This window comes from Dioscorea cayenensis, chromosome 10 (assembly GCF_009730915.1).
Source record: "Dioscorea cayenensis subsp. rotundata cultivar TDr96_F1 chromosome 10, TDr96_F1_v2_PseudoChromosome.rev07_lg8_w22 25.fasta, whole genome shotgun sequence".
Lineage (NCBI taxonomy): Eukaryota > Viridiplantae > Streptophyta > Magnoliopsida > Dioscoreales > Dioscoreaceae > Dioscorea > Dioscorea cayenensis.
The window spans coordinates 21400766-21417264 of NC_052480.1; the positions used below are offsets into that span (position 1 = coordinate 21400766).

The window sequence follows — 16499 nt, forward strand, 5'->3', positions numbered from 1 at the left end:
GGACATTAACATTTCTTTGAAGTTCATCCTGGCAAAAAAAAAAAAGAAAAGAAAAACTAATAATTTGTATAGTTCAGAAATCAAAATAAATTATTTTTTATATAAATTTTAAAGGTAAAACAAATAATGTTCCAAACTTTATGAATAAGTTTGGTACCTTTAATCCTTCTTCTATAAGAATTGGGAAATCCTACAAGTTATTACCAAGTTGGAGGCAGGCCAGGCCGCTCATCAATCATCATAAAAGAGCCGGCCATTTTGCAAAACATACATGAGTGGGTGACGTTACAGTGAAGGTTTGTGGTTTAGTGTCACTTAGAAAATTGTATATCAAATCATGCATAATTTTGAAGTCCCATCAATTAAATTGTTTCATTAAGCAAGGTCATGCAAGAAACCAAATTAAAAAGCTAATTCGATTGAATGAAATAAAGTAGTAGTAGACTAGATAGGATAGTTTAAAAGTATCATAAATGCATGATTATAGTCAATGTCAAGGTAAGCTACGTGATGAAGATGCTTTGTGTGGGATAAAAGTGTTGTGTGCATTAGAGGAAATAGATGGAGGCCTCTGTGTGTGTGTGTGACTCTGGAAATATATTAAGGAAAATGTTGCTTTGCGTAATAAAGAAGAGAAGAATAGCAACAACCTGGGCATGTCATACATTTTTTAAGGTTTTCACCTCCCAGGCTCCTCTTGTACCACCCCGGTAGGAGGAATACAACACCATTGGCACACTCATAATTACGTACCAGTGTTAGTTTACTGAGGTGTGTCACAAAAGGCAAAGGATGGCTTACAGATATAGGTTTCTTTATACTCATAATCAAAGAAATCAACTTCTCCCCACACAGAAATGGTCAGGCAATTTGAAAGATTTATTTCATTATTTATTCAATATGGCTCTAAATTATTAGAGATTCAAATGCTGATAAATGTACTCTCATGTATATACCTGCTTTGTAGATAAACTGCTACCACTAAAAGAAAATCAAATTTGAATTCTATATCATCCTCCCATCTAGATAAACTGCTACCACGAAAAGATCAGTATGGCACAAGCGAACCTCTCTCTATCTCTCCTCTTTCCGCTTTCTTCTCTTGAGCTTCACTCCATCGCGTTCAGTCAACACAGGACCATCCAACAACTCAACCTTTTTCTTTACAGGTTCACCATCGTCCATCACATCAAACATCCACAGCGATGTCCCTAGGCTCCGCATGGCTTCCTTAGGCTTCACCAACCCATGCTTGCCAAACTTCTCCGAGATTTTGCAGCAAACCTACATTACCAAACAACCAAAACGAAAATAAACCTCCAATTCTTGGATTTCTGTTACAAAAAACCTCTGATTCTAGAATTTCTAAAGCCCTAATATAAAATTCAAAGAAAGCAAAGCAAAAAAAGTTTCAATATGAAATCAAAAACAAGAATCCTGAAAATCAAGAATCAAAATCCAAGATGGCTAGGGATATACCAATCGGCCTTCTTCGTAGTCTTCAACGCAGCCGGAATCAACAAGGAGGCCACCGACGGCCTCAAAAGCGCCATCGCCGTCGACGCCAAAGTCGAAATCGTCATCCGGAGCTGTGGGCATTGGAGGCGAAGGAGTCGAGAGGGAAGGAGGATGAGATCGGAAGAATCGGAGCGGGGTCTTTGAAGGCTGCGAGCTTCTGAATAAGAGAAGAAGGGAGGATCCGGGGAGACACCATTGATGGCGAGCTTCAGATCTCCAAGCACGAGACTGAGAGTGGAGGGCGGAAAGTGGCAAAGCGAGATCGAAGAGGAGGAGGAAGACAAGGATGTTGAAGAAGCTTGGGATGAGATTGAGAAGGTGGAGATTATATAATATCTTTTTATTATATTATTAAATTATTATTAATTTAATTTAATTATGATACCTAATTTGTTTTAATTAAACAGTGATTTTTTTAAAAAAAATAATGTATATATATAAACGGATGAATATTATTAAATATAAGTAAAATTATATGGAAGGGGATATTTATGGATTGAGTTGGAGGCTTTTAATTTTTGGTATGATAACATTGCTTATAGGTCATTTTCTTTCCTTGTTTTTATTATTATTATTTTTATGAATGTTCCTTTTTTTATTATTGTTTTTCATATAGTTTTTAAAATAATAAGCTCAAACTTTTTGCAATACGTTTTCTGAGCCTAGATAAATCATTCAAATTATGTATCATGATTTGTGTCATGAATTAATTACATATTGGACGCTCGAAAATTTTTGTGACGTATTTTTCGCGACGTTTCAGGATGAGTCGTTTTTCTGAATATGATTAGATTTTTTTCTAGACGTTTTTGGTTTTTGTCATTTATTGTTGTAATTTGTATGCATAATTTTCGATATTTTTTACGTGTCATGAAATTTATGTGTCATGAATAAGCGTTTTTCTTTGTAGCGCGATTTCCCCATTCTATTTTTTGTTTTCACTTTTCTACTGTTGATCTTCTCTTTCTTCTTTATTGGACATGTTCTTTTTTCTATTGTTTTTTCTTCTTGTATTTAAATCTTTAATTCATTTTTGTTTATGTTTTCCATTTCTCCCTCTCCACTATTTTGACTTCTCACACTATGTTGTCATTCCACTATAACTTCTACATCCATTACATTGACATACTCATTTCTACGATTAAGCAATGTGTCAAACAGTAGAAAGAATATGATCTAATGGGTCTAACAAAATGGCAAAGTAAGAAAGGATTATGATCTCATTGATCTTATAGTATGTCATAGTGGTATAGTAATACGGCAAACTAAAGCAGATTATATCCAATGAATATGACAACATAGTAGATCTAATAGTCTGGCAAACTATGGAAAAAATATGATCTAATGGGTCTGATAATGCAGCAAAATATTAAAGGAATATGATATATAGGTTCAAATACAATGTGATTGGCTTTGAAAATTTCTATACCACCCTTTTTTTTTATAGCATTTATCAAATAAATGAATGAATAAATAAATAAGCTAGCATAATGTCTCACAAAACCCAAACATCAACAATTCTAGGTTTTATAAATTATTGCATTCAACCTAAAGTAATAAATCTAACTTAATAAAACAATAACTATCATAATGTAGAGTGGAATGAGCCTCCATGTGATGGCTAACCTGATTAATAGAGTAAATGACTACTGCTAACCAAAATGGAACCTTCATAGTCTACTACTGAAAATGGGTGGCAAGAGGTGAGCTGTCGACTCAGTAAGTACAATATTTATACAATCATATAGATAATCTTAATAACATGCAATTATCCATATCAATTAAATTCTTATAATAGATAATATGAACAGTCAAATAATATGAACAATCAAATAATATGCACAATCAATCATACCAATCTAAAGATCTCAAATTATGTATCATATTCTCTATTGTCATCTCTTATTCCGATTTATTTATGTGGGCCCTACTTAACATATCAAAGTATGTCCAATGATTTAATCGGGTTAGCAATCAAAGAAAGCGCTAATTAAGAGATGGTGAAGAGTGCTTACATCACTCTCAGAAATCAGAATGGTGGTGGTCTAGATTGTCTGGTGGGTGGCTTGATGAAAATTTTTTGAAAGAGATTTAAACTTTTGAGTTTTGAGAGCTTAACTGGGAGGGACCAAGGAGAGAAGGGCTAAAGAGAAAGAAAAGAAAGCTTGAGATTTGGGAAAGAGTAAAGACTAAAGACTAAAACAAATGTTACCTTTTCTACTCTTTCCTAAATCAGCTTTATATTATATTATTATTATATATATAATATATCGATGAAACCTATCTTAAAAAGACTAAAGTTACCCCCAATATTTCAAAATAACGGGGTCAATCTACTATTTTTAAATAATATATATATAATTAAAAATTTTAAAAATTTTGATGGGGTCATCTGACCCCACAAAAATGTATAGGATCAGCCTCTGGTCTAGTGGTCATATCTCTCTCCCTCAGTATACGCTATTGTCGCTTATATGGACACATATCCAATATTATCAATCTCAGGTACTGTTATTATCGCCTATATGGGCATGACACCCTATCGTTGCTTATATTCAGGCCAAAGGACATACCCAATCTAGGCAAGCACTAAACATCTATTCTTTCCAATTATTTCACATCTCACATCTTAACATCAAACTAATCTCGCTCTATGACATATTTTTTATTATCTTCTTTCAACACACCTACATTTCAAACAGAATAATTTATTTTTTTAAATCTTATGACAACATGAATTTTAACATGCCATCAATCCAAAAACAACATTGTACTTAATATTACAAAGAAATCTCTCAATCTAAATAAATTCATCATCATATATATATATATCTGTGTGTGTGTGTTTACATGTTGAAACATGCATCAACATATATTTATATGTAAAGCACTTAAAGCAATTACTCAATCCAACAACTCAAGCAAATATATATAAATTGACATAATCAAATATACAATCCTATATAAGCATAAATAAATTATTTAACTCTCGCCCAAGACTAAACCGAAGTTTATGCACCCTCTACTTAACCCTTTTTTTGCTCACTCATTACCAAACACACATACTCAAATAAATTCTAATCTTTACTTGATCATATGAATACAATGATGTTTATTAATCTTTTGCTTACGACCAATTTGAGTTATTTATGGGCTTTTCTTTAAATATCAAAATAAATTTTTAGATCTATTAAACAAATTTAACTACCCCATAATTAATCCAATATATATATATATATATATATATATATATATATATATATATATCTTCCTAATGATATAATAAGGAGAAGTGAAAATTTGTGAGATCTAGATGGGAAAAATTGGTTGTTTTGCAAAGAAAATAAAAGAATGGATTTAGGTTAAGAACCTTATATATATATATATATATATATATATATATATATATATATATATATATATATATATATATATATATGTGTGTGTGTGTGTGTGTGTTTTTTTATTCATATATACCCCTAGAATTTAATTAAATTATATATTTAGCCCTAAACATTATTATTATTATTATTATTATTATTATTATTATTATTATTATTATTATTATTATTATTAGGGGATCTTACAATTATAAACATGTTTGGATTTCATAACTCTATTGTTTCACATGCACCTATTACATTGCCACCCCTAACTGCATTGGCTCAGGGTATAACACGAGGAAATTGGGGTATATATATATGTGTGTAAATATGCTATTTGTAAGGACATATCTATAAATGAATTTCCCAATTAAAAATTTGTTTAGTGATGATAATTAAAAGAAGGAGATGCTAAAGGAAAACCAATACAAATTAATAATATTAGTATTGATATTTTTTCATAAAATTAATTATGAAGTAATCTATGGGCTCGATTGGCGGACATGATAAGGTCGATAGAATATGATAGACTATTATATCCTACTATTATCCTTTGTTTTGTGTGTCAATAGGATATGATAGTCATATCCTATTGGAGCACTTTATCCTGTGGTCACATGATAATTAATCCTGTGGAAAGAGTCATGATAGAAACATGTAGGATATGATAAAAAATTAAATTTACTATTTTGCCCTATAATGTGGTATGCCTCCCCCATTTATTGTTTCATTGTATCCCTTCTTTTGATCTTTAAAACCCAATGTTTGAGACAAAGGCTTGTCAACAACTAGAAATGACATTAATTTTACTATTTTAAATAGGGTTTTTCGCATCCGGAGTAGTTGAAGGGTTCTTTGTCGATTTTGTGCTTGAATAGGTTATTTGTTTATCTTAGTCTGTTTTTTTACAATATTTTATTTTTAGTTTCTCTAGTTGGATGATTTTTTTTTCCAAATTGATTTTATTTGATCTATTTATTGTGCTATATTGATGTTTTTGTGTATGATTTTCTTTTGCGAAATAGGTATGAATTATAATTTCCGCAAATAGGTGATATTGCAATCAATATATTAATTTGTGAACATTATTTATAGGTTATTCATTTTTTTTAAAAAAAAATAATAAAACTAATAAATTTACCGATAACTAAATCATTAAGGAATAAATCCAAAAGTCTATTTTAAAAAGAATATATAACTATATTATAAAGGGTAATTTTGTCTATTTACATATCACATATCATTCATATCATATTCTGTTATTATCCGGTCCACTTCAAATGTAAAATAGGATAACATAATGTTATCTAGTGGCTTATCAGGTGTGCATCAAACATAAGATAGGATATGGGCTTGTCATATCCATATCCTTTCCTATTTTTATCCGGTTCTCATATCATATCCATCCATATCCTATCATGTCCACTAAACGGACCCTATATATACATCTAAAAAACTTTTAAAATACTAATTTAGATTTTTTAAGTACAAAAAATAAAAATAAAAATTATTAGCTTTATAGTTGTTGTAACATATGCATAAAAAGTGAATTATCTTATTTTGAAAAGTATACTAGTAAATATGTTAAATGGATTAAGATCTAGAAACTAATCACCTTCGTATTAGAAGGATGGAAGATTAAGAGATCAACACTTTCAAAACATGAATTGAGGCAAATGGCTTAATTGTCCACTTTATCAAAGCCACCATCATAATAGCTGAGCTGTAAAATATTTAACTCTGATGCTTCCATACACAAGGTTAATTGTTCAACTCCCTCCCAATACATGGTTAAGGAGTAACTAGCAAAGTTTGAAACTAGACCCTGGAGTGCAACCTGGGAATGCTCCTGAGTCATGGGTCAATGGAAAAATCGGGGTTGAACAGTTCATGAATATAATATATATTTGTATAAGTTTAGTTGTGTGTGTATATATATATATATATAAGATGTATTATAAATTACTAAAAATATGAAAAACAATAATACAAAAGTTCAACAGATAATTAATCTTTCTTTTAATTTATAAATATAAATTTAATACTTCAAATAAATCCAACAAATATATCATGGTAATTAATATAATTTAAAATACAAATTTAAGGAAAAACACAACATTAAAAATAAAAAATAAATTTTATGCATATTCTCCTAGTTGACTATGTTTGATCAAACCGGATGCCATGTTCAACCAGGTACCCGATAGGGTCAATTAGGTCAATTTTCCACACCATTTTTTTTATATGACCCATCCAGGTTTAACAGGATTGAGCCGGTTCTGTGAAAACAGGTAAAATAATAATTATAAATAACACCTTTGAACTGAAACTATTTGTATACCTTAGTTTTAAAAAGTTTTATGAACATTTATTAAGCAATTAAAATTTTTAATTATTAATACCATATAAATATAAATATAAATATAAATATGATAAATAACCCTTTAAACGTAAACTGTTGGTATATCTTAGTTTTGAAAAGTTTTATAAACATTTATTAAGAAATTAAAAATTTAAATTATTAATACCATATTTAATATAAATTTAAATATGATCAAAATACTTAAAATTATTCTTTAAAACACTCTCAAAACAGTTTATACTTTAATAGTATATATAGATGTATAGATTATTATAATAAATAAATAAATAAATTTATGTATATTTCTTTTAACTAAAAGCCCACTATGAAATTAGGTTTTTAATTATGTGAATGCATGTAGTTTAATGCAAAATTAATTTTAAATGGAATATGTTCTTTTACTATATTTTTTTAAGAGTAAATATATAAGATTTATGTGATTAAATGTATTGTTCTTACAAGGTTAATCACACAACTGTTATGATAAGTTTGTCATAATTGTTTATAAATTTGAAAAAAAACAAATTGATGAGAAATTTACAATCAATTGTTTATGAAGAAATTAACTAAAAAAATTATCTGTATTAAATCCGAAGAAGGTATGAGATATCAGAGAAAAATCAATATTAAGTATTAATAATATATTTATAACACATGAATTTCAAATCTAAATTATTAAACAATATTTGTTAATATATAGATAAGATGACCATTTGATCAAGGGTTAAAGCTAAGATTTGGCAATTACAACAGCATTTGATCATAATATTTAACAAATCAAAATTTAAAGTCATAATTATGAGCTTTTATAGCTGCAATGTATTATTTTATTAAAATTTATCATAAAAAAGATTATAATGTATTCTTTCTATTCTGTTCTATTTAATAATAAAATATTTAAATATGAATTATCTTTATCAAGTTTTAGATATAGAATACAATAATCTCAGCAATCAAATCAAATTTATTATCTTCCATGAAAATATTAAAGTAAATATAAATTATTTTAATTTTCTTGTATGACATTTAGTTATGTATTGATGAATATAGAAACTGTCTTTTAATGCACAGTTTTATTGAGGTTGAATTGTCAAAAGTAATAAACCATAAATCAATTTTTCATTATTTATAGTTTTTGGGTTCATGATTTTCATTAAAAATACAATTATCTCATATTTTATCATATAAACATTTGATTAGCATCAAATGCAACAGAGAAACAACATAAAATAAAATAAAATAACAAATTAATTTTATGAAGTAAAATATATATGGACTTGAATATAGATACTAAGACTATAAGCCATGTTTTTCATACTTCTTTTATCTTCAATTGATTTGAGTCTCTTATAACTTCATAAGTAAGAGCATGCGACCCTTTTGTTTTTCTTGATTATTAGTGACGACAAGCCCTTTTATTTTATTTTTTTAACCTTTTGGAGTTTTTGTATGTTTGCAAATCACAGGCTTAATTTGTTTTTGAGTTGTTTGATGACAAAGATTTTCTTATGAGTGTGAAATATTCAAGGTTTTGAGGGATTTTTTAGATTTTGGAGAAGTTCTTTTGGTCTTTAACTTCGTCGTATCTTGTTATTTTAAATTTGTGTTTACCATTTACTTGAGATTTCCAAATCTTGACTTTTCAGTATTTTTAAATCTTCAGTTGATATATGCATTTCCAAATTATAACTTTCTTATGTCATTGAGTCACTGACTTAACTATTTTGATTTTTGCATTTGAGTTTCTTGAGTTTTAATATCTTCAATCTTCGAATATTATGTTTTTTTACTAACCTAAATTTTGTGTCCATTAACTTGTAAGAGAAGTTTGTTTTTTTGTATTTGAACTCTATTAATATATCAAGTCAAAAATTATCATACTAAAACTTCCCTCCACTTCTGACAAGATTGTGATGTTTTATTTTTTATTTTAAATTTTTAAATTTTTGAATTTTTAAATTTTTTTTTATTTTTTTGCATATTTGTTTCATTTAAAATTGAATCTTATATGGATTTGAAATTGAAAATATTAATTTCGAAAATTTTATTGAATAATTGACATGAAATAGTTCCTGAATAACTTTCTAAATGATTGCTAAGTTGGCATCCATATCATTTATTATTTTTTTTAATTTCTTTTCATTTATATACATCCACTTAAAGTTTAGTATTTAGGGTTTATGACTTTGGAATTTGTGTATAGGATTTTTGGTTTAATATTTTATATTGTCTTATGGTTATTAAAATTTATGAGTACATAAAATTTAAATTTATAGTTTATAAAAAATAGAATACATTTATGTTATTAAAAAAATATATTTTTTTCATAAAGTCGACAAGAACTGACCTCTTGAGCATAAACCCCTCATCATGCAACCCTAGAGGGGAGAATGAGAGATATTCCAACTCAATCTCGAGACCTCTCAATCACAAACACGAATAATTACTAGTGGACAAGCCCAAAATTTGTATATTTAAAAACTTGTTAAATATAACATCATTGTAAATTTGTAATGATTTGAGAAATTAATTTATTTATTTACCTAAAGTTTGGTGGCAACGGTTTATGAATGCATGAAAACTTAATATTCAGTTTCGTGATACCATATAATTAAAAATAATCTTATTTAAATTAAAATTTTCAAACGACTTCTCAAATTAGAAATACATTTTAAATAAACTTATTAAATAGATCTTGATTGAACAAACACAGATAAATAATTTTAACAGGTATATATTTAAAAACCCAACATGGAAATATCCTAAGAATATATATCAGAGAACATTATGATTTGTAAAAATTTAAATTAAAAGTTTCATTTGCTCAAATTTATTTTTTTAATTAAGCTACTTTTATTATACAATTTGTACGTATGAACATATAATATAGGATTTTTTTTATCAACTAAATCAGTTAAAACCAAAATAATGGGATAAACAAAAAAGTTTTATATTTTTAATTTTAATTTTCTTTAACATAACTTTTAATTGTCAAACCCATTAAAATCTATATTTTCATTGAGCTTATTTTTCTTCTATCACGTGAATTTTCTATGCTCTAATTTCTTTTTAACGATTAAAATATAAATTTTAATGGGATTTCAATGGTTAAAATCTATGTCCTCTAGAAATTTAAAAATAAACACTTTTACAGAAAATACTATGATTTTAAATCAAAATTTTCATATTAAACAAATAGTAATAAGCAACTCTATCTTTATATATATGTTTTTTCCTTAACTTCACCACATTTGGTCTGAAATTTATATGAATAGTGATTTTGTGAGTTATTTTTTAAATATATATATTATTAATTGTTATTTTAGTTAAATCTCAATTAAAATTTATTTTAGATAAACTCTTCTTTGTATTTTATTTACATATGTTTAAAGAATATAACAATTATTTATATTGTTTAATACAAAATTATCTTGAAAATGTTTTTTAATTATATATCTATTGTAAAAAGTGTGCTACATTCATATTGTTAATCATGCAACATGTGTGATAAGGTCATCGTGGTTTTTCTTTTTTATATAAATTTTTAAATATTTATTTGCTATATAGGAACAAAGTCTATGGCGCAAAGGAACATTTTGATGAGAAGTATACAACCTTTTTTTGGTGGAGGAATTCATTAAATTGTTAATAATAAACTATTGAAACTTATGAGATATTAGAGGAAAACAAATAGAAATTAATAATATTATTATTGATTTTAATAAAATTAATAATTAAATAAAAGTATAATGAAGCTAGAGAAACAACGTGGGGTGATGAGAACTAGACAAGAAGAACTAAAAAATACTATATTTTAAAGGGATTGGATCAAGGAATTGGTTTTTTTTTTACCCCTGTAAAAATAAAATTTATTATATATATAACTATAAATTAATTAAATTAGGGATTTGAATTTTTTTAACTTTTAACCATAGTAAAATTTAGCTTATTAAGGAGATTAGATTATGAATTTGGATTTTTTTTTACATTTTAGTCCATATATAATTTAAATTTATATATATATATATATATATATATATATATATATATATATAAAAGAATATACTAAAACCGGATCGAATTCGGGTACCAAGTTTTTATTTTCTTTTGACCCATATCCGATCCGATTTTCATCTTAAAAATTTGGATCGAGTACTTGATATGGTTGAATGGTAAAATTTCTCTTTGCCAAGGAGAAGATGGGGGTTCGATCCCCGCTATCCACCCATAGTAATGTACACACGGCAATTCTTTATTGATACCATTTCGGACACAACCAGCGCATTTCAAAATAACTCTGACTTTGACATCCTTACCCTTGGCCATGAACCTCCTTTGGATTTTGGATCGACTTAAATTCTTCTATTTTCGAATCTGTTTTTCAAATTTGGTACTTAAAAAATTGGGGTCAAAAATTAAATACCGGATCAGATCATTGGATCACAGAATCAGAGTTTTTTTTTCTCACCCCTAATGACATGCATATGTTTATTAGAATGGTTCATGACTTTTTTATGCTTATAATGTGAATAAGTGGAAAACATATCTTTATTTTTAAAAAAATAGGATGATGTAACATGAGTGAAAATAAATTTTAGAAATAAAGAATAATATCATAATTAATATTAAAAGTTCATCACTTTAATTTATAGTAATTTGGAAAGATAAGTTTGTAATGATAAAGCTAAGTCATCAATAGCTTTGTTAAATATGAATACATTCATTTTTTGAACAAATAAAAATAAAAAAAAATTAAACTAAAATTTCTGCCCATCTTAACATATGTCAAAGCCACCTAGTTTAAGTAGTTAGGGGTAACAAAATAAGTTTTCCATGTGGCGTGTAGAGTGATGAGGATTCGAATTCTTGTTAGAGGAATTAACTCACAAGTGATTTCGTAACCAACTTGCACACCATAAGGACAGATAGGCACTTGTGACCTTTTTAAAAAATAAAAAATAAATAAAAAACATATAAACAACTTATTATTAAAGTTTATAATGATTTTCCAAATATAATAAAATTTTATTATATAAACACTTGAAAATAAGAGACATGGTAGAAATGTTCGAGCAAGTACAACACTTAACTCCCATATAAGAGGTTGAAGGTTTACTTCCTCTCAATATATGATTGAGATATAAATATGGTGGGTGACTTGTCCACATTGTTCAATATATATATATACTTTATTAGTCAATAATTGTTAATATTTAGATTTCTTTTACATAACAAAATGATTTAATTAAGAAGTTAATGACATTGTTGTAAATATTAAACAATATTAAAGGTAAACTAACGAAAAAAAAAGAAAGTGATATTCATTCCTATATATGTAAATAATTATTGATAAAAACTATATTAATTGTTACACATTTGGGTAAGTTTTGTAGAAATACAAGATTCCAAAAAACGAGGCGCATTTGAGAGACATACGCAATAACTGTTTTTTTTAAAAAATTTTTGGGGTCATTTTTATTTTGTATTTGAGTACTCATTGTTTGGGATGGCTTCCATAGAAGCAAAGGCTTGTAGATATTTTGGATATGAGGACTGAGTTGGATGTCCATTTTGGTGCATACATTTATCTTTGGTTTGTTTCTTATTTTGTTCTATGTCATTTTATTTTTAAAATGCATATCTCTACTATTAACATTTAGTTTTTAGTTTTTTTTTTAAAGGAAAATAATTTATTGAAAATCAGATATCAGAACGTCACATAAAATTGGGGGAGAGGAAAACCACTCCTAGTGGACAGCTTGAGAATTTACCGCCCGAGCAAGATAATGGGCTGCAAAATTTGCTGACCGTCTAACAAAATGAAATTACATGAAGGATAACTCCTTGAGCAATACTCGACAATTATCAACAATATTATAAAAATAGGAACTTTTGTCATGAAGCTGGGATAAAACTTGGATGAACAGTAAGCAGTCAGACTCCACTATGACCTTGGTAAATTGAGAACTTTTTAGCCAACTTAGTACCTCTCTAAAACCAATTGCCTCTACCATCAGAGAATGAGTAATACCTGGTATAGCAGCATGGTATGCATACTTGCATTCTCCCATATGATCATGAATAACAAATGCTAACGCACTATAGTTTTGAGGTTCAAATATAGCAGCATCAACATTGCATTTGAAAAAACCCATGGATGCAAGCTTGCTTTGACATGGGTAAAAGCTTGGGAAAGTTCTTGTGTGCCTCCTGCCATTGTTGCAAAAAAACATACATGCTTCTTTTACCACAACAATAGGAGGAGACCGGATTTGTTGCCAAACCTTCTCATTTCGACTCTTCCAAATCCCCCAGAGAATCATACAAATCTTTTCAAGTGTCAAGAAGGACTAGGTTTGGAACATCTGCGAACCATTTGAGAAGGGAGTTTCCAGTGATACCCAAGGAATGACCAAACAAATCTTACCAGCAACAATCTGCAAAGGAGCAGTGCAAGAAGAGATGAAGCTCAGTTTCAACCAGCGCCGGGCACATTGGGCATTTGTTCTCCACACTAACGCACTTATTTTGCAGATTATGATAAGTGGGAAAACATGAATGGAGTGCTCGCCAAATGCAGTTCTTCACCTTCGGAGGAACATTGAGATTTCAAAACTTTTTCCACTTTAGCATCTGAAGTGTTGAATTCTCCGAAGATCTTTGAATTAATTGGTTAACCGGATTTGAAAGAGTTAACTATGTTTCTTAAGTTCTGAATGTCCTTCTTGCTCTAGTTCTTTCTCTTCTTCTCTTTTTTTTTTTCTTGTTTTTTTCCTTTTTCAATTAATCTCTCTACGCATCAAAAACTAATTATTAAATATATATGAAAGTCATATGCTTTTTAACATACATGAGCATGTCAACCCAACCAAACTACTGTGACTGTTTGTCCTTTCAAGTGAATAACTACCAATTTATTATACGGTTTTTATATTTGAGTCTAGATTTTTAGATTTAGATGGGACAAGGTTTTGTTGATATTTTAATTTTAATTTAAAATTATTTAAAATAAAAATATATAATATTTATTTAAAATTTAAAATTTTAATTTTTTTTTACTAAAGTTTTTAAAAGGTTTAATTATTGTACAGGTCCCTATAATTGTGTACTTTCTACTCTTTTAATTCTTGCAATATTTTTAAATACAATTAAGTCATCATATTTAGTCGAGTTGGGTCATTCTAATCCACTCTGTAGATGACATGTGTAAATTGCAAGGACTTAATTATACTTTAAAATATTATCGTGGACTGGAATGACCCAACTCGACCAAATATGATGACTTAATTGTACTAAAAAATATTAGAAAGACTAAAAAGATAGAAAGTACATAATTATAGGGACCTGTACGGTAATTAAACCTTTTTAAAATTTTATTTTTATAGTGGTATATATACATAAGTTTCTGTTTGTGTTTGTATGCATATAGGTTTAAATATGAAATACTTAATGAGGTATTGTTATTGTTATTATTTGAAAGTCATTAGATACTGTACTTTAAGCACTTGCCTTCTTCTAATTTTTTATATTATTATTTCATAAATTTGAGATTTTAGAGATTTTCTCATATTCTTCTCGAGTTTAGAAAAATATTATCTTCCATTCTCTTATCATTGCAGAGGTTTGAAGTTTTGAATATATTATGCATTTTTTTAAAAGTTTTTTAATTTTTATAAATTTATGTGATTTAGCACTGACTTATTTGTTTTTATAATATTTTGTGGATGTCAAGTTAATATCTTCTTATATTAGTAAATCAGGAACTAGACTTTTTATAATTTTGATATTTGAAGGCCTCAATGTTTTACGTTTGTGAAGCCTTCTGCATCATTGTCAGAGAAGGATCTTTTTTCCTCATTACCTAATTTATTTATTTTTTAATCATTTAAAAAGCTTGCTCTTACCTCTATTTGAAAAACCTTTTTACCCACTAGTTAAGGGTATTTCTTTTCTTTTCTAAAAGGTCTTGGCATTATTTCCTCGAGCTCAAGTGTCAAGTACTAGTGGTAGACCATATCAATCATCGATCTCTTTAAGTTTTACCTTTTTTTAATGAGTGTCAAGAGAAAATGATGAGGCTCTCAAAGTGTAGTAGTCATTGCATTAGACCTCATAGTAGGTTTCAACAGAGGCTTCTATTGATCCTTCAATGTGCATCAAGAGCTAATGGTGAGCCTTTCACTAAGAGTTCTTTACCCTGCATTGTACCTCACAAGGAGTTTTTCTTCAAGCCAAGTCTTCATCAACCCCTCTTTGAACATAAATAGATAGTGATGAGACTCTCACTAAGAGCTCTCCACCTTGTATTGTATTTACCTCACAGGGAGTTTGTCTTTAAGAGAAGTTTTATCGACTTTTCTGTGAACATTAAGAGGCAATGGTGAGGCTCTTATTAAGGGCTTTCCACCCTATATTGTACCTCACAATATAGTGTTGAGGCTCTTATTAAAGGCTTTCCATCCTATATCATACCTCAAAAGAAGTCTTTATCATAAAAGGAGGTAGCCAAACATGATATTTTGTTATTAAAATCGGTTTATAGTTTAGTCAATGATCTCTTGGTCTATTGGCACCGTTTCTTTTGCGTTGGATGTTCATGTCCTGTCAAAAAAATGGATTCAAACTCAGCTCATGCATAATAAAGGCACAAATATACTAAAATATTAATTGTATGCATGTGCACCCTCATGACAAGTGATTTGTCCACAGTTCATTAAAGATAAACAACAAGTCAAAGTTGAAATCTGATGGGTGGTTGCTAGGTATGTATATATAGAATTTTTATGGAGCAAAGTGATTTCAATTATTAAATTCAGTTTTTAAAGTTAAACTATATTTAAAAAAATTCAAAAGTAAATGTGATTTAGAGATTACTGTTTGGTTCATGAAAAGTGGAGCAAAATTGTCGAAGTGGTCACTTCACATATTTTTATGGGACTCCTTTATTTAGTTAACTAAATATACTCATAAGTTATCAAAAATGTAAATATAATTATAGCGGCTCGCTTTGAGTGTATTTTCAGAAAAGTAAAAAACGATGAGGGTTCAAAACTTGTGTAAAAGCACTAATTCCATGAAAAGTTGGGCTCATTATGCGAACCCCATTAGTTCAAGGTGAAGGCCGTAGAGCATTAACTTAGTGCACGTCCTTTGAGCTATAGGTTTGTTCTCTTGCTTAAAATAAATACAAAAATAAATAAAATAAAATAAAAAATAAAAAATAAAAATTTAAAAAT

General features: G+C 28.2%; 1 protein-coding gene across 1 annotated transcript; it reads right to left on the reverse strand.

Moving 5' to 3' along the window:
- Window positions 1-37: 37 nt before the first annotated feature.
- Window positions 38-13418, reverse strand: LOC120270360. The gene is made up of 3 exons (XM_039277359.1): window positions 13251-13418; window positions 1480-1854; window positions 38-1284 (listed from the first exon to the last, which is right to left on the reverse strand). Exons 1-3 carry the CDS (start codon window positions 13416-13418, stop codon window positions 1075-1077), a joined length of 753 nt encoding a protein of 250 aa, XP_039133293.1. The 3' UTR covers window positions 38-1074.
- Between the last annotated feature and the right edge of the window lie 3081 nt (window positions 13419-16499).

Coding starts and splice junctions, on each gene's coding strand:
- LOC120270360 (XM_039277359.1), bottom strand. CDS start 13,418: ATGGGTTTTTTCAAATGCAATGTTGATGCTGCTATATTTGAACCTCAA. Junction 1,855..13,250: donor AGGCAATTGGTTTTAGAGAG/GTACTAAGTTGG, acceptor TATAATAAAAAG/ATATTATATAATCTCCACCT. Junction 1,285..1,479: donor ACTACGAAGAAGGCCGATTG/GTATATCCCTAG, acceptor TTGGTAATGTAG/GTTTGCTGCAAAATCTCGGA.